The 19,762-nt window shown below is 30.2% G+C and overlaps 2 protein-coding genes across 2 annotated transcripts; both read right to left on the bottom strand.

Moving 5' to 3' along the window:
- Positions 1-3,713: 3,713 nt before the first annotated feature.
- LOC113859190 lies at positions 3,714-4,382 on the bottom strand. Its single transcript, XM_027492005.1, has one exon. It carries the CDS (start codon positions 4,249-4,251, stop codon positions 3,865-3,867), a length of 387 nt encoding a protein of 128 aa, XP_027347806.1. The 5' UTR covers positions 4,252-4,382; the 3' UTR covers positions 3,714-3,864.
- Positions 4,383-11,091: 6,709 nt separating this feature from the next.
- On the bottom strand, positions 11,092-16,299 carry LOC113858851 (E3 ubiquitin-protein ligase RGLG2-like). The gene is made up of 11 exons (XM_027491626.1): positions 16,040-16,299; positions 15,425-15,509; positions 15,199-15,339; positions 14,993-15,106; positions 14,795-14,892; positions 13,289-13,368; positions 13,108-13,213; positions 12,880-13,007; positions 12,478-12,661; positions 11,332-11,388; positions 11,092-11,235 (listed from the first exon to the last, which is right to left on the bottom strand). The coding sequence occupies exons 1-11, from the start codon at positions 16,274-16,276 to the stop codon at positions 11,155-11,157; spliced, it is 1,311 nt and encodes a 436-aa protein (XP_027347427.1). The 5' UTR covers positions 16,277-16,299; the 3' UTR covers positions 11,092-11,154.
- Positions 16,300-19,762: the final 3,463 nt, after the last annotated feature.

Below are 19,762 nucleotides of genomic sequence, written 5' to 3'. Positions count from 1 at the left end.
TTTTGTTTAGTTAGAAAATCAATTTAAATTATCTTTTTTTAAATGCTAAACAAGATATTTGTGTAATTCTTTTTAATATAAAACATTTATGTAATTTTATTTTTATTTTATTTTATTACCATAAAAAAATCCATTCTTACATTGTTTAATAATTTTTTATTGCATAATTTAATCTTAAAATAAATTATTACATTAAAAGCTTTGAGCATATATATCATACATGTAAAATTTCATATCCATTCAAAATTATTTGATATCTTATTCATATACATAACATAATATATATTTTTAAAATATATGAAAATAGGAATCCTTAGATAATATTTTTGTATATGATCAATTTTAACAAAATTTTGACACAAATAATATATAATTATAATTCAGACAGTGGTTTAATAAAAATTATTTTTTATATTAAATTATTTACAATGTAAAAATAGTATAATTTTGAAAAGTAATTTAATAAAAAAATGCTGCAATTAAAAATTTATGGCAATTTTGATCGAGGCTCAAAATACTAGAAGAATTAGACTGGAGTGTTTAATCGACGTCAAATACTGAAGAGGCACTTAGAGATTCATTTTCCTTGATTTTCTTCCTGGACCATCTTAGAGCAAGATTGTTTAAGTGATTATCGTCACCCCTATAATGACTGTCATTGAAACAAAGACTCCATTACCAAGCTAACATTCTCATCATTTGCTTGAAATGGATCGAGATACCTTCCGTTGGTTTGAAATCCTTAAAAGCATACCTTTTGCATTGATATGACATTTAATAGAATGTCCTTCGAGCACTTCTTCTTGTACCCAAAATTACACTAAAAACAACACTCTAGGAATCACAATAAAATACCTACTATGACTATTTTTGTATTTAAGTTTTTCTCCCATAGCTATACCATTTCGCTCTTCCATTAGATCAATAAAAGAAACCACACTTTAGCTGGCAAACTGGTGAATTAACTTATTTTATAATTCTCTATTAACAACTGATCAACTTAGTTCATGATTAGTAACTTCGTTGATGTAGTGTTCTTAACTTTAATTTCCTAACCAAAGAAACAAAAAAGTAGTAGTAAGAACACAAATTTTCGAAAGATTTACTGATTTAAAGTTTTGGGTGTGATTGGAGTCAATGGTATGAAATGAGAGAAAAGGGACAATAGAAGAGAGGTAGGAGCCACTAAGTTAATGAAATCCATGTCCATTCTAATTTTATTTTAATGGTAGTTGTAAGTGTCACAAAACTTAAACAAATACACGTGTCTTCATCGTTTAATTAGCCAACTTCAGTATTTTAACATAACAAAGGTTTTCGTTGTGTTTAATGAACCAACAATTAAATTAGATTATCTTGAAGTGACGATTTAATTATGTTTAAATAGTGACTATTTTATTGTTTTTAAGATTATGAAAATAATTTGTTATTTATTTTCAATTTATATAAATATAAAAATGTTGAAAATGTAAACTAATTATTAGGCTTTATATTTTCGGTCCTTATAAAAGTAGCATCCTTTATTATAAGTTTCTTAAAAAAAATTGTTAGTATTTAATTTTTGACTTTTTTTAAAATGTAAAAATTTAGTCTTTGTCATTAATTGTTCTTCTTAAGTGGTGAGTTGTATAATAGAAATCAATTCATTACTAGCACATGAAAATCTCTAACACATAACACTCTTTAGTTGGAAAACAAGATGCTTAAAGTAGAAAAAGAAGATGAGTTGAAGGAGAAACACGTGCTCAGCATATGTTCAAGTGTTTCAAGCTTAAATAGAAGGAAAAAAAGATATATGTGCTTAGCACATCACTTTCTAGTATGGAATTTGATTGAAGAAGAGGCATTCATTATCCAAGTTAGCATTTATATATAGATTGGAAGGTCTATGAAAGCTATAAAGGTTGTGCCAAAAAGCAAGAGCTTTGATAATGTACTTCAAGTCACATGTTCTTCCAAAATCTTATGTTAGTGAGGTTGGTAACAAACAGCTAGTAATAGACATGTCATTGTGATTTTCTTTAATTTTTTTTAATAGGTTAAATTTTATAGATAATTTAAATATTACATCTTGCATGTGTAGAGATGACTTTTAACATAGTAATATACCATTATAGTAAATTTGCGACTTATCTAGAGGAAAAAGTTGATGTTGTGCATAACATATATAGATATTGAAAGATAGTCATATCACAAGAAGGTGTTATTGATTGTGAAAAATTTAAAGTATAAAGGAGAGTTTTTGATGTAGTGAAAGATATCTTAATTATCGTTATAATAATTTAATAACAATAACATAAATAAACATGCTCTAGAAATAGCTAATTGCAACTTTAAAATTTTTTTGTTAAGTACACTTATATATAAAATATATAATTTCAGAAAATATACAATAAATAATATACGAGAAGAATCTATTATGACAAACAATAAATTTTTATAATTTAACAAAAGTCAAAAATTAAGTTCTAACTAATTTTTTTTAAAGATTTGTCATAGAAATATTATTTCTATAAAAACTAAAATATAATTAAGCTTATTTTTTATTAAGAAAAAATATTAACAAGTATAGGTATTTATTTGTTTTTAAGCTTTTAGGTCCCGTTTATTAAAAAAAATATAATTAACAAAAATGATCTATATCATGTCTTTAAATAACTTTGCAACTCTTTATAAAATGAAAAACACTGTTGTAAATGAAAACATAGAATATAGAAATGGTTAGTTGGTTCAAATTATAATTGAATATTCCTTAGATAAACTTTTAGATTTGAGTTATGTGTGTAAAAAATATTGCTAAAACAGTTAGCTCCGTTGTAAGAATAGATGGTCTGTATCCGGTCGATTTAACATTTCAACTGCATATAATATTTTTTTATTTTAAATTTGAAGTATAGAAGAATTAAGGGTGAGATTTTATGTACCCTATCAACTTCTATTTCTTTTCTACAATAGAGGATATTTACTACCCACAACTAAATCGTAAATGGTCTTAATTTAAGCATGACTGTTTTATACGAAAATTGTTTATCGTTTAAAATAAAGATAAAAAATGACATTTAAAAGTAAAAAAAAAAGCACTGTATTTTATATTTCAAAAAATAAATACATAAAACTTAACATAAAAAGAAGAAAATATAATAAAATTTTAAAGAAAGAAATTGATGAGCACGCGCATGCATGTCACCGTCGTGTTTGGTGATGACATTAATAGATATTCCAGAAAAATGAAAAAGCTTGTAGAGGGTGGCCTCACAGCATGCATCGGAGTTCAACATCAACCATTATTCCAACCAACCTTCATAATTGTGAATCACCGCACACTTAAACCGTTGCCTGTTTTACTTTCGTTCACTTCCTACTGTTTTAAACCGATATTAACAAGGAAATTTTCATCTATTTTTTTAATTCATGAAATTATCAATTAATAATTTCAATATGTAAAATTAAATTAAAAATTATGTCAGTAATTTTTTACATAATTTTTATAACATGATAAAGGTTGGTAATCTCTTCAATACCTCGTCACCGTTTAGGTAAAACGATAAGGTAACCTCAGGAATGCTACCAACCATTAAAAGGAATTAATTCTCACAATATATTTTAATAGGATATACGAATATACGATCTAATGATCCATCAATTGATGGCCATTACAAGAAGACAATGATTTTGAGTTGAAGCTATTTATCTGAATTATAAATAATTTTGGTGCTCCCAAATCCAACATTTTTCTGAATGTGGTAGTGAGAGCATTTGTAAAGAGAAAACCAAGACCTAGCTAGCTGCTTTGCACAATACATAGATGATACATGATTATGAAGTGGGAAATGGTAAATACCAAATTAATACAAGATAAAGGAACTATGCAATTTTTGAAAGAGGGAAATCCTTTTGAAGGGACTTGAGTGATGCAGGATTGACTTGCAAGAACAAGTAGTTGCCAGCAAAAAGATCACCAAAATGAACTTGCCCATCCTTGAACCTTTTCATCACTTTAGCACATGAAATTCTCATGGATGAGACCAACCTAGCCCTTTTCCTCCATAATCTTCTCAAGCTTGGAATTTTCAACTTGAATCTTCTCCTTATGTGAAACCTTCTGAACCTGAGCCAGCTCCTTGGCTTACTCACTCTGTCCCTTTCCTCATCAGACCCAAACTCATGTCTTAGCTTTTGGTAACGAAGCTTGCTAAGAGGAACCATTTGGAGGGTTGACATGGTGGGTTTTTCAGAATTAAAACAATTCATTAACACAAAATCACAGAAAATTATGAGAAAGATTTGCAAGTGTTTATGAATTCTAGAGAGTTTTTGGTTCTGTTATGTGAAGTGTGATATGACAGAGGCCATATTAGTTGAGGTGAATGTATAGAAGCTGTTGAGTGTATTAAATGCAACCAGAGAAGTTTGTTGAGTGTATTTATATTTTACTAAGATATAAATTTCTTCACTTCCCAATTCAATCATCTACCTGTCCAAGTTAGCAGGTTTCCCTTCTTTTTAATGACCGTGTCATCGTATCTTAGCAATCACTCATCAATAATTTAATATCGTGGCATTCCACTATTTAATCGAAATTAAATAATATCTTTTTTAATATTTATCTAAAAATATATAATATTAAAATGTTAAATATATCTGTTAGATATTTTAAATTTTGTAAAATATAAGTAATTAGTAAAAAAAAATTTAATATAAATTTTATTTCAAATATACCATCAATGTAATAATTATTGTTAGTAAAATGTTTCATAATTGAATCGCAGTACTTTTCAATTAAATTCTTTAATATAATAATTACTTTCTTTCATAATAAAAAAATAATTTTATTTCTTAATATACCCACAAACCTTCATTCCAAAGATTATAAATAAAAAAATTATGAAAAATTTAACACATTCTTTATTTTAGTTATTAATTAAAATTTATTAAAAATTATAGAATCTTTGTTTAAATTTAATAATTTTTATTCTTAATTTAATAATCATCTCTCGTACGTTTATATTTTTTTTAATAATTTTTAAGTATAACTAATAGTATAATATATTTCTAACACTCGTAAAAACTTATTACATTTGAATTAAATTCAAATAAATTTTTTCTTATATTTATTTACTTATTTTGATTTTACCACTTTTTGGTTTCTATAATCGGTTCACAATTTCATAAAGGTAAAGCTTTGTTCACTCCAGAACCAATATCTTAATATGTTAAACTATAACTATATATTTTATGAAATGAAATTGAGAAATCTACATCTTTAAAATTTTACATTTTAGTAATTTTAATAAAATAATAATTTTAAAATTTTATTAAATTATTCTAAATATTAGTTTCAATGTGGATACAAGTAGCACTTCATATTTTTAAGGAAAATTTTTAAACTTTTAAAAGTATTGAAGTTGGCAATTTCTACACATAAACTTAATGACAACATCAACACCAACATGAAGACCACTACCTAAGAGGATGACCTAAATCTCAAACCAATGCACACAACCTAATTCAGCATGGTCTTGTGAGGATGGAGCTAATGGACAAGAATTGTCTGCTTTCAAAGTTTTATTTGGATGACCAGGAGCATGCAAGAATATGTCAACTTTGGAAAGACTGTCTGGTGATCAAATTATTGGAAAAGATGATAGAATTTTTCTTGTTGAAGGAAAAGTTGAGCACTACTTGGAAACTATCTGGTGACTTCGATTTGATGGACGCCAGTCATGATTTTTACTCACAATATGACATTGGATACCAGATTTCATAGCAGCTTATGCAAAGATTGACAAGACTCTTGTCTTGATTAGAATGTCGTGCCTAAGTCTAGAATTTTACGATGAAAACATCATGTTAATGCTTGCTTCAGCAATGGGCACTCCTATCAAAGTTGACATGAAAATAGTTGATATGATACAAGAAAAGTTTGCCAGAATTTGTGTTGAGATTCATTAAGATGCCCATGGTGAGAAAATTCTGACTTTGCAGAACATGGTATAATATTAAGTACGAAGGCCTTCATTTGCATTGTTCAACATGTGGCTACTACGATCATGTAACTCAGAACTGCATTACATCATCTATAGCTGAACCAGGAAACCCTACTAATGTAAGGATGGCGAAGGGACCCATTGTTCCAACTAATGATGCACCTCAATCATTAGACTCTACAAATCATAGAACAATTACAAATAATCAACAAATTCCCTCATATATAGATTTTCAAATTCACAGGAATTGGTTGGTTGTTGAAAAAAAAAAAAGGAAAACCGAAGTCCAAGGGGGTTACAACATAAAAGGAAGAGATTTGTTTTCCTTTAACCCATTTCAGCTTTAGCAAAGGATTGTTTTGTTGAAGAGAAGTTACAAAATAATAGCTTTGTCATTGGGTCAACTAGTGGGGTCAAAGTGGACCTACCACATAAATTTGAAAAGAAACACATGAGAGGAGAGAGCAACAATTAGGACTCCCCTTTGCATGCTCATGTTAATCAGCATGTTACTCTTATCTTGAAATCAAAACAGTCCTAAGTTATGAGCCCACAACCGCATAGTGCTTCTCGACTCATTAGAATTATTGCATGAAAGATAATATATGACATTGGAGGAGGAGCACAATCTACCATGCAATTGTCTAATGTATCAGAAAACAAATATGTGTTCATGGAAAATGATGTGGATGAATTACTTTACAAAGGAAAACCACCTCATGTGAAGATGGGGCTTGTTGAGAAGGAGCCAAGGATCGATGAGGATGTAGCATTGTTGGGATTGTCACAAGATGAGTTTGACATGGAAGTTGATGGCAACAACTCATCCAATTGATACCGTGGATCTTTCTTTTATACGTGCCCATGACTAGTAGAGAATTTAACATCATTTCATGGAATATTTGTGGGCTTGTAATGCCCGTGTTCAATGATGTGTGAAGGATCTCTTGTAAACCTTTAAACATGATTTGTTTATTGTTATGCAAATGCGTTGTACTTTTAATATTACAGTGTCCTTTTGGAAGAAGCTTGGCTTTGAAGGTATGGCCATTGTGGAGGCTATTGGTCATAGTGGTATGGGTCTTGACACACCAAGATAGGTGTTTCATGATTGACATTTTGGCATCTTTCACTCAGGCCATATCCTTACAGGTCTCATGTGGCAATAGGTATTGGGTCATGACTGTAGTGTACGCTAGTCCATGATCTCATGGTTGTCTTTGACTGTCCATTCAATACCTGTGGATTATAGTGGGGGATTTTAATAAGGTCTCACAACCTTCAAAAGCTAAGGGTAGGTTGTTCTCCTTTTAGTGAGTTATGCCATTTCTTGATATGATAGACATATCCAACATAATGGATTTAGAGTACTCAGGCCACAGGTTCACTTGACACCGAAAACAATGTGGCAGGGGCATCCTTTTAAAAGGGTTGGATAGAGCAATGGGAGATCATAGGTGGTAGAATCTCTTTCCAGAAGCGTATGTGGAACATATTGCCCGTATACACTCTTATCACTCCCTTTTGATAATTAGGTGTTATAGGTCTACTCAGGGGATTCAGAATTGCCCATTTCGCTTCCAAGCGGCTTGGGCAACTTATACTGACTTTGAGAATATTGTTCGGGAAGCATAGTAGAAGAATGGGTTGAGTATTAGCAATTGTCTCAAAAGTGTTCAACTTGTTGCAACCACTTTCAATAAGGAGACTTTTGGAAGCATCTTCAAGAGAAAGTGAAGGTGAGCCTGGAGAAGTCTCACATAATGTTCTTTACAGGTGTTTCAGCTCGAGATGCTTCAGCTTTGTAGCAATCGGGGTCACAACGGGATGACACTCCCGTAGAGAAAAGGAAATATGTAGAAACGAGTTTGTAATCAGTTTAAAAAATCAACTATGAGGTGTCCCCACTAAAGTTTATTAAAGAAAACATTGAAAAAATATTTAATAAAAATAATCTTTGAAACTAGATTTGGGTTCGAGAGTTGTTTACGCGTAAGGAATTTTTTACCTTATTATCTTTCAAAAGAATTTTTGCAGAGAGAAAAATGTCTAGGATGACTATTACAAGCTATGGACCTCCCAAACCACCTAAACCAAAACAACCACAAATACCTACCAAATCAGAAAAAGGTAAAAAGGTAATGACAACCCTTCAAGCTTTACAAAAATAAGTACCAATCACTCCAAAAGAAATAATAACATTTTTTTAATAATTTTACAATATTAGGCTCTTTAGCCACTACATAACCAATAGAAACATCAAATGTTTAAAAGTTTAATTGTATCCTCATTTTACCAATAGAACCAGAATAGTTCTCTTTACCCAAATTGCAAAGAAAATCTTTCCACCAAACTGTCATTTTGTATCAACCTCATCACAAAAAATAAAATAAAATAGAATTTCATGAACTTATTTTAGTAGATACAATCTATAGAATAACCTACTAGAAAGACCCAAAAACAAGAGATAATATTTTTAAATTTTAAAATTAATAATATTTTGACAATATAGGATGGGGGACAACCCTTTTACCAATATAAAAGTTTTACAACAAAATTACCAAATAAAACAATACGTTTTGATTATATTAGTGCTTGGAAAAATATTCTCTATTTTAAATCAGTTACCCATTCGTGATATATTTAGTTTAGAAAAGGAATTTTTCTTAAATTTCCAAAATGGTTATGCTATTGGTTCCATGACTTTGGACCAATAATCTTCATACTGCCTGGAGAAGCAAAAATAGCCTTACAATACTTTATGAGCCGAACAAACTCAAGAATATTAGCTCATATCCTTCATTGAAAGCTAAGGAATTTCTTGGATCATAATATGGGAATATGATTCCACAAAATTAGCAGAACAATCATCAGTCCAACTATTAGTAAGGATAACAAAAGTTAAATGGTGGAGTAAGTTTAACTTTGAGTTCCACCATAAACAAAAAATTGATCAATGGTTACAAACAAATTTGAAGACCCTACATACAAATTTATCAAATTCTTCAAGTTTAACTAGTTCATGATTTTTAGAAAAGAAAAAAAAACCAATTATTCAGATAACAAAAGTCCAGACTTGTTGCTAGCCTTAGTACAACATGATCAGAAGAAAAGTTCAACAAATTATGCAATTGGAAGCATCTTTGTACAACCATGGATTTGTCAAACAGTAAGAAGAGGTCTCGACAACATCTTCGTACAAGAAGTGGTGGACAACTAGCATCTATTAAACAATAAAAGAAGGACAAGAAGATAAGAAAGAATCCTATTACAAGATTCAAAATCTCTATATAAGGCCAATTTTGAGATTGCAGAAGGTATTAGTGACAATAACCTAATCAAGCCTTATACTAGTTTCTACTTAATATCTTTGTATCAACTTTCAACAATGTTGTAAGCAAGATTCATTTGTACAAGATTTTATCAGTTTTTATTAATTTCGATACTTTTATCATATTTTACTATTTGCATCCAATAATACTTTGCTTATGTGAAGTTCAAAAGTAAAAATCAGAATGTTGTGCAATCTCACTAATTGGTATCAAAGCCTAACAACTTCTAATTTTAAAAGGAGGGGGAGAGGAGAATGATAGTTTAGTTTATAAGTTAAACTTAATAGAAAGAGAATTTTAAGTTAAAACTTCAGTGTAGCAGTGAGAATTGTTTATGTGTTGGTAAGCTTGAATAGTGAACTAGTAGTAAGTACTGAGAATGGAGTGAAAGTCAGCTAGAGTGGTCCTCATCACATAAGGTTTAAGAACTTAAAATGGTTAATCTACTAAGAATAATGAATAAATTAAACTTAAGGAAAAATAATCATATTGTTAAAAGAGATATGACAAAGGATAGAGTCTCAACTTCATCTATAATAGTCCGACAATACATTACAATAATTGATATCAAAATATTTTTACATAATTATTAATACTAGTTATAAAAGAAAAAAAAATTATCAACAAAGATAATTTTAGTCTTCTAATAATAACAAAAAAATTCACAAAAAATTGAGTATTCCTATTTAGGAATTCAAAAAAAAGAAAAGAAATACAACTATTAAAAAAATCATATATTACAAAAATATAAAAAAATGAATTTAATAATAATAATAATAATAATAAAAGTTACAAAACTTTAAATAATATTTTATTACAAGAGCAAGATGGATATAAAGATTTTAAGTATACAATCTTAAAATAGAGAAATAACATAATTTAAGTTTAAACTTGATAATGTTAAAAAAATATTATAAAAGACTATTTTTATGAAAATCCTAAATTTTCACTTCTTTTATGAAAATATTTTTAGAAAAATATAATTAAAAAATACTCTTAAAAGTATTAGTTTCTTAAAAATAATTTTTAAAACATGAAACCTAAACACGATAAGTTAATATTCTTAACTTAAATTTTTTTAAAAGTTTAATAAAAAAAACCACTAACTAAATATCTCTCTAATAAAATTCTCTTTCTCTTCCCCATCACAATAATAGAAAAAACAGGAAAAGAAGTCATAAACAGTTTTGTTTGTTAAATTTTTTGATGTATAATAATATTTTATATTTATATAATGTAAAAATGTCTACAAATTTAAGACACTTTTTAAAAAATATTACAGAAAAACTTTAATTTTTTTTATTAAGTTATCTTTTTAGTATAAAAAATTATCTGATACAATCATCAATTTTTTTACTATTTTCTTAATCATTCAAACAAGTTTTTATTTTCTCTCTCTCATTTTTATATATCATTATAGTTCATCTTTTATTTTATCTTATTTTTACTCTGTTTCTCTTTTTTTTTTTTCCCGTTATTTCTTCTTTTCTATTTCATTTGTCTTCTAAACGGAGAGAAAGTTCTGCCACCTTCATCTGGTGTGGATCACCAGCCGCCAAGTCATTCAACAATTTATAATCTTTTGAAAAAAATAGAAAAAACAACAGTTGAATAAGAAAATCATGATACTTAGATAACAAAAGTAATGACAGAAGGAAAAGACAAAATAAAATTCATCAAATGGATACATGTACAATCAAGTGTTGCACACAGCCATATCTAACACTAACTTTTACCATGTTAACTAGTTAAGAAAAAAAAATCAAAGAATTGTGACTGGCACCACACATGCATGAAAATAAAAAATCAATTCCCCAGTTACATTACATATATGCTTAGTAAAGCTTAATTCTGGTATTAATAGGGCTCCTGCAGATGGGGCACGACTGAAGATCTGGTCCGCATTCACAACATGTCTACCAGAACAAATAAAATAAAAGATGTCAAATAAACTCCCCATGTTTGATGTGTCCTTAACAATTATTAAAAAAATCAAGAAAAGTTCTATTTACCTGATGCCCACATCCGAAAGCCATGTCTTTTGCATTGCTCAGACAAATGGGACAAAGCTGCATAAGGCCAATTTCATTTGTCAAATGCACATTACGACAACCCTCGAAAACATATGAAACTATGCTACTATACTACAATTTGGATTCATGATAACCACCATTTTAGATTCTCAAGTTACATTCGTTAGACATATAAATGTAGCACGGAAGAGACACCCAAGTTATGCTACAGATGACATTCTAGATTAACGCGTTCTGTTTTACCATTCATATCAAGCATGTTCATTTGATTCTTGATAGTAGATAAAACAGGAAATTGATGCCTGGAAGGGGGAGACTATTAAGATAGCCAAAAATCAAAAACCTCAAAATGATCCAATCCATCTAACAACTTTATAATTCTTTTTCGTAAAAGAAGGAATAACAACAGTTATTTTGAATTAGGTAATTCATTAGACCAAGTTTGCAACTTTGTAAATCTATAATTAATTAAAATGAATTCATCTGAAGTAAAATTATTTACAAATCCTACAAAAAGTTGAAGGATTTAAAGAATCAAGAACTATTTCACACAATAATTCATTAATATATTAAATCAATTCTTTTATTTAAAGATTCCAAAAACAAGGTATGCAAGCAGACATGAAATGGTTGCCTTGACTAGTAGTATTGGAGTAACATCCTTATTACCATTTTGATAACAAAAAAAGAGAACCAGAATCTAGAATTCCAATATCTTAAATGCGGCAGCTGCTTTGCAATACCTATTAATGATGATGGTACAGCTATTGCCTGCTGTCATAATCAACATAAGATATGCAGTATGCTGAGCTACTAACATACTGGTTAACCTAGCACTACCCCACATCTTGTCCATTTTCTTTTATTAGCAATGACTCACTAAAAGGAATTCCATAGTAAATAATGTGGATATCTTATACGTTAGTGAGCAATCGAAGTTCTAAAATCTTAACTAGGGCATCTAAAATTTACAAACAAAAGCTAAATTGAATGAAGACATGAAATAAGAAACAAATATATATATTCACACAATTTCTAGCAATTCATAAGTACCTTCCTCAAAGATACTGCTCCAAAAAAGACCTAATTATGAAAATAACATTATTCTTTTAGACAAATTCGTACTTGATAATCATAAGCGGAACTTGGGGCAGAAGAAGCTGTGCCAACTGTGTGGCTGTCGCCATACTGAGGAAGGAAACTGGGCTCAAACGTTGCAGCATGAGAAGGCTCTGAAGTGTTCAGAGATGCCGAACTACAAGTGGGCGGTGGTAGAGCAACCCTTTGAGGAGCATTGGCCTGCCGATTACTGAAGAAGAGTTAAAAGCATTAGTTATCACAAATATTTACTCAGAAAATGAACACATGGAATTAAAATAAATAGTATCTGTTCTACAACAACAACAACCAAGTTTCATCCCACTAGATGAGGTGAGTTACAAGGATCAAAAGACGTCATTGTGCCCGCCAAAACCAAATTCTCTGAGATAAAAACACATAGGAACAGTGAGGAACCAAAATACTTACCCCAGTAGATTAAGCTCTATTGCTGCCTTATACTGAGAAGGAATTTCCATCAATGATGCAAGTGCAAAGGCTGCCTCTTTTCGTGAAGGAGGGATGTTCTTTGACATAATGTCCATGAAATTAACAAACTAAAACAGGAGGAGGAGGATCAACTATGATTCATTGGATCAATTTCCACTAGTGAAAACATTTTAACAAGTATGTTGAATGTTCTATGCCATTACTTACCTGAAAATTATCAAAGGCCCGAGCTGGGATATTGTCATCAAATTCCTTCATCATGTCCCATGGTCCATCTCCAACACCAACCAATATGATTGAAAGAGGTAATTTACTGTGGGAAAGCAGGTATATAAGACATGAAGTTTCAAAGAAAGGAAACATTCTCAAGCAAAAACATCAGAATCACCTAGCTGCAACAATAGCATCCACAGTCTTCTGTTCCTGTGGACTTAGTTTCCCATGTCCAGTGTCAACACTTCTTGTTACCTGTATCAAACATTTGTGGATGAGTTTACTGTTTACACTTCACAGCAAAACATTTACTGCAAGAAAGACCCACTTTTTCACATGGCAACTATGACCATATATGAATTTACAGCATGACAAGAGTTTTCCATGTTCACGAACAAGTCACCGCAATACTATATTCTCAACCTAAGTCACAAAACTCATATTTAAGCATAGCTATCCCAATATATTTTAGCTGTCCAATAGGTGGTGGATATTAGAAATGGACTACGTTTGGCCATAATATTCACCAAGGAACTATCATTCCTATTAGCAGGCCCATTGAATTTGCTAACAAATTTCCAATATTGAAATAGTTCTTCATTCATTTGAATCATTTGAATGGGTCTAGCTTTGATAGGAATTTGGCTTTCTTTGAAGTCTTTCGTTTAACTCAATCTCAAAAATTAACTCAGAGGAAGGATATTGGCTATTGTCCAAATCTTATATGGTTCAATCATCCTCTTATGCTTGCATTGTTCCAAACGCACACGAAGTCCAGCAAGAAGTTCTTAGTCGATATAAGATATCTTCAACACTAGAAACAATGCAAGCCGCACAGGACCTGCTTATGCTTTATTCTGTGCTTGATTTTTTATCTGCAAAATCATTTATTTAGAAGAAGAAAATAAGAGATTAAATGTATTTTAACTTTTATTATCATATACTCATCATAGATTCATTAAGTTTGAGTGTATATAATTATATTATTTTGTGCATGTTTGGGTTAGTAGCGAAGAAATTAGAAAACATTATTCAAAAATTAATTATATCTATATTCATTTATAAAAATAAGTTATTTTAGACATGTTAAGTTAAAAAAAATCTTAGGATAATCTATTTCGATTTGATTGTCTGAAAAGAACATGTTTGGTGGTGATATTATATATATAAAAGATATTAAAAATTAATTTTGTATTTAAAATAATTAATAGTTGAATAAAATTTAAATAAAAAAATAATCTCATATAGCTTTAAATCATAAATTTCAAATTTTTATTTATGATTAAAAAAAATACCGCTTTGACTATTTTACCAAACTTACTAAATTTTAAGAAGAAAAAAAAGTTCTCCCTAAGAAGCTCCTTCGCCCCAGTCCTTAGTTTAGTACTCCACAAGCAGTCCTAGTTTTCCAAAATATGCAGTTTAATGGAAATCGTGCCTTAAGTGGAAAAATGAAGTAACACGAATTCAGGTGAAAGAAGGACTCTTTACGCAATAACTTATCCCTAAAGAACGAAGGTGAAAGCACAATCAAGTCTATCTAGCAAACTATATTACTTATTTCCCTATCAAAATCCAACAAATTATGAGAATAAAATTGATAGAGGACAAGTCTAAGGGCAAAAGGAAAATCAGTCACCAATTGTTTTCTCAAAATTTCATTTGATATATATGGATATACCTGGCCATCTGCGATTATCACCAAAACATGGTACTGGCTTCCACTCTGCTCAACAATTGTCATGGCCATTTCAATTATTGGCGCAAATGAAGTAGGACCTGAAATCAAACTAATAAGCACCATTAACTCAATATTAGAATATCTATAACAGGATTAACCAAATATCCTTAGGAACAAGAATATTAGTTAAAATATAACCTGCAAGTCGAAGATGAGGAACAATTTCCCTATAACGGCTTAACACGTTTTCAAATCCATTGCAAAATCTTTCATCCGGATAGAAACTGAAGACATCTTGATCGTGCGTTGATGCTGCCATATATCATAGTATTTCTTATAACAATCTCTTAACTTCAAAACAATGGATTCCATAAATGTTAAATTGTGTCTAGTTTAAGAGATACCATCTCCAAATCCAAAACAGGGAATCATATTATCCTCATCGAATGCAGCCAAGGTTTTCCCAATAATTGATATTGCTTGCTCGTAGGGATTCAGACCACTCCCAATGTGATGCAAGCTTCGTCTATTAAATGAATTCTTGCCTAAAAAATTAACACCAAGTTCAACATATTACACTAGAACGCACTCCATAAAATCCAACTTTATTAAATATATAAAATGCCTAACCAGTCCACTCATTACTCTTGGTGAAATCTACACCAACAATAAGATTCGAAGACTCAAGCCCTGCACGTGCAAGAGCCTCACTAACCTGTAATCGAATATTAGGTTATAATAATTGCAATAATACAAGGATAAATAAGAGCACTATTAATGATAAAGGAATTTAAAGACAATACCAAGTTATCAACACTACCCTAAGTAATTCCAAATCACATCAAACTGCACTATGAAGTAAATATCTATATGTATATTCTAAACTCATTCAAATAACTACAGATGCAGAGTGAATTATATTTAGCTTTCTTCAACGAGCACATATCAAAGCAAGACCAACAAGCTGCCATTTACAGTTTGCAATGAAATCTAGTTCATAATTAAGAAAAAAGATAAAATTTAGGTGCAGTACCATAGGTGGTTTTAATGCTGTTCTCCCATTAAAATTAGAGATTCACCATAATAACCCATTCGACGTCTAAGGTCAATGCATATTTCTGACGTGAAACTCCAATTTTAACCGCAGTACAGCAACAAGATTATTGTACCTAAGTTTTATCTTCAAAACAACTATCCTTTTTAAGTGCTATGAAAAATAAAACACTCTCACTAAAATTACTTGACCTCGTCAATGGAATTGTAATTATCAACAATTCTGGAGTATCTTCTCTGTAGCTTGGTACTATCATCTCTGACTACATTCTCACTAGCATAAGCTTCATAGCCATAAGAAGAATAAGACGATTGTGGATCATCATAATCATAACCCCATTGGGGATCCAAATATGCACTCCATGAAGAAGCAGAGCGCACAGAAGAACTCTGTCTCCAACTATCCTCCTTAGAACTTCGCCCACCCATCAACACCACACTTCTCTGCAAAATCAGACACGATGATGAAAATGAACACGTAAACCAATTCCAAATTCTATATATAAAACGACACAAATGTATCGTCGTCGAGGTTGTAGTTTCCAACTTCCAAGTAACTTCTCAATCTGTTCAGTGCAACAAGCAAAGAGCAGAGAGGCTTGATGCCCACGAAAATAAAACGACTCGTTCTTACAACATACACCAACGCAAGTAACACAATGTCGTTAAGTCACCGCAGTCCGAAACACCAGTCATTGTTGATGGCTTCAAACACAAGCAACCAAGTTTCTTTTGACAAAACGACATTCTGCATAAGCAAGGAGGGGGGGGGGTAGATAAAATGTAGAATCAGAGAAAAACTACCTAGGAAAAATAAAAAAGAACACTTCGATTCTGCATCAGAATCAACAGATTAACCAACCAACAAAAGCAAAGACAATGAAACGGCGTTGCGTTTGAGTAATGAACGACTCGCGTTTTGCCGAAGAAAGTAAAAAGGAGCGGTAGTGACTGAAAGAGAATGGAGAAGCTAATTTCTGAATCTTGAAGATTCCTTGAGGATGATGGTGATCGTGATAAGGAGTGAAACATGATATGGTGGTGTCGTTGGAACGTTCTGCGTTGGTGCGTGAAGTTACAGTGGAGGAGACAGAGAATCTTCAATGGTGTATACGCCAATGCTCAATAATTGAAGATTCGAATAACAAGCTTTTTGAAAACTCGGAAAGGTGCAAGCATCAACGTAAATATAAAAAGCTCTATTCTTTCTCTCCTTTTTTTAAGGCTTTGTGCAGTGATGATGAGGAAAAAGCAAGAACATGGAAGTTTCGCGTTTCGTATTGGAACTCGAATTTTTAAACGGCCATGGTTTGGCGCAGACTGTTACTTGCAGTAGTTCGGCACCGAACGTTACATGAACAATTTTGTCCTCGTACTCACGAAAATGTTTTTTTTTTCATTAAGTTTTTGTTAACGTATACGTTATCACATTTCTTGATGAATTAGAAATAACTAAATAAAGCTTTTCCAAAAACAATTTTAAATAAAGAATAAAATATTCAAAATATATCCAGCTTAAATAAACTTTATTCATGTAATACTATATCTTTTTAAAATGAAACTAATTTAAGGTAGTCTAATTACTTGAAGTAGTTTTTAATATAATTAAATTTAAAATTATCAAGATTGAGACTTGATTAAGAATAATTATTCTCTATTATTTATAACAAATTAAAGGTTATGAGTGCCCAAGGTACAGACAAATGTTAAGATTCTATTGATTATTTGATTTCATCTCTCGAATATATATATATATATATATATATATATATATATATATATATTTTTTTTTTTTTTAAATCAACTTGCAAGTTGTTTAATGATTATTCTAATAAGAATATAGGAATTTATCCATATTTTGGCAAAGTTGGGGACTAGCTTGGTCCTTCTAGAGCTAAAGCTTTTATGTGAAAATTTCTTTATGATAAGCTATTAACTAAAATGAAAATAAAAGAAATAAAAGTCACACTTCAAATGATTCTTGTTCAAGATGTAATTATTCTTGGAATCTATCATGCAGAGACTTGGATTATGAGATGGATAGCAATTTTTGGAATCACAAAAGCATTGGAGCTCGTTCTTTTGCTTGGGCATAACTCAATGAGTTGGCAACAACTTGAAGTCCTACAAGCAAAAGGATATTGATAAATGGTGCATCACCTTTTTTTAGTTACTTAAATATATTTATGAAAGGACGTTGCAAGTTAATTTTTCAAGGAAGAACCATATCAAATATGATTTTGTGATTAATTTAAGTAGTTTTGTGGACCTAATTTAAAATTCTCTCACAAGGAATTGGATTGTTAATCTTTTTCAAATGAAGTGAGAAAATTTTTGTGGGTAAAAACAAAATAAACACATATGGGTCTGTCACGTCTGCGCAGAAATATGTAAAATGACAAGGAAACCGAAGTGGGAGCGTCATTAAATAGAAAGGTGGTAGCTAATCTGTTAATAGTGAGCGTGTAAAGGAGTGAGATAACTAAAATAACGGATTCATGTTGGAAGTAATATCTGTGAGGTGCATGATTTTATATATTTCGGTTAGTTAGAAGAGGGAAATAGATGCACAACTCATTTGATTTACCCTGCATACAGGAAAATATAGAGATAGCTCTATATAACATTGACATTTGCTCATTTATTCAAGCCACACTTTAGAGTATTTGGTTTGGAATCAAAATGACCAAAGCCATTAAAGCTAGAAATTTCATTATAGAAGTTTATCCACTTTACCTTAGACTTTGTTAAGAAATTCTACCCTACTCAACACCATAATTCAACTCTTATAAAAAACATTCAAGAATTGTTGAATAAAGACACCACAATAGATGCAAACTAGGAAATGACACAATGTCTTTCATGAAGATTTGAGGCCATGAAACATTAAGTTTTAAATAAAGTCAGACCCAAATTTGATTAGTGTAACATTGTGGGATACTCAAAGGAAACTAAAGGTTATTATCCCTATAATTTAATCAAAGGAAAAGTATTTGTAACTAGGAATACTGTATCTTTAGAGAGAGTTTTTATCTTTAAGAAAACTAGTGGAAGAAAGATAGAACTTAAAACAAAATTTAAAAATAACATTTGAGTAATGAACGTGCCATGGAATTAGAGTAGATGCTATAAAGTGTCTGTGAATCATTCACAAAATGTTATGGAGTTATCAACTCAACTAGCACAAAACTTGTATAGGACAAAAAGGATATGTCACCAATTTGAGAGATATGTCTTATACCTTAGCAAAAGGATGTATAATTAATGTATCCATATGAATCAATGGCTTGCCAATAAGCTATTTTGAGTTCATAATTAGAGAAATGACTTGCCAAAAGATGTATAAAAGGGGGAAAAAAAAACTCATTAGAATGCAAATAAGTTTTTAAGAAAATTGAGAAGTGGCTTAGAATAAAAAAATCTAAAATATAGTCATATATACAATAATGAATATAGATTTAATTGACCCGTCTAAGAGGGTAAAACCCATTGGATGCAAGTGATTTTTTTAATAACATAAATGATAATTTAAGTTAATTTAACGCATGATTAATGATTAAATATTTAAATTTGTAGTATAAACTATGCGATGATACTTTTTTCCTCAATTGCAAAGCTTACATATATTCAAAATTTTTGGTTGATTAAGTCTTTGATTTTTTTATTCTTCTCCAAATTAACTTGTTTCATATTTTTTAAGTCTTTATTTGAAGATTGAGCCAATCTCACACGGTTTTAGTTAGGAGAAAAACCTTATAAAATATTTATTCAATTAGTTATAAAGAAAAATTAATTTAATTTTTTGACTTATTGTCTAAGAATCTTATAATTCTTATTTATTTATTTACTAATTTATTTTTCTAAGATTTAAATCATGAATTTCAGTCCTATATGTACATAATTACTTAGCATACA

This window comes from Abrus precatorius, unplaced genomic scaffold, assembly GCF_003935025.1.
Source record: "Abrus precatorius isolate BTA unplaced genomic scaffold, Abrus_2018 Scaffold2, whole genome shotgun sequence".
Lineage (NCBI taxonomy): Eukaryota > Viridiplantae > Streptophyta > Magnoliopsida > Fabales > Fabaceae > Abrus > Abrus precatorius.
Note: the sequence above shows the minus strand (reverse complement) of the source record. Positions and strands in the feature narration are given on the sequence as shown.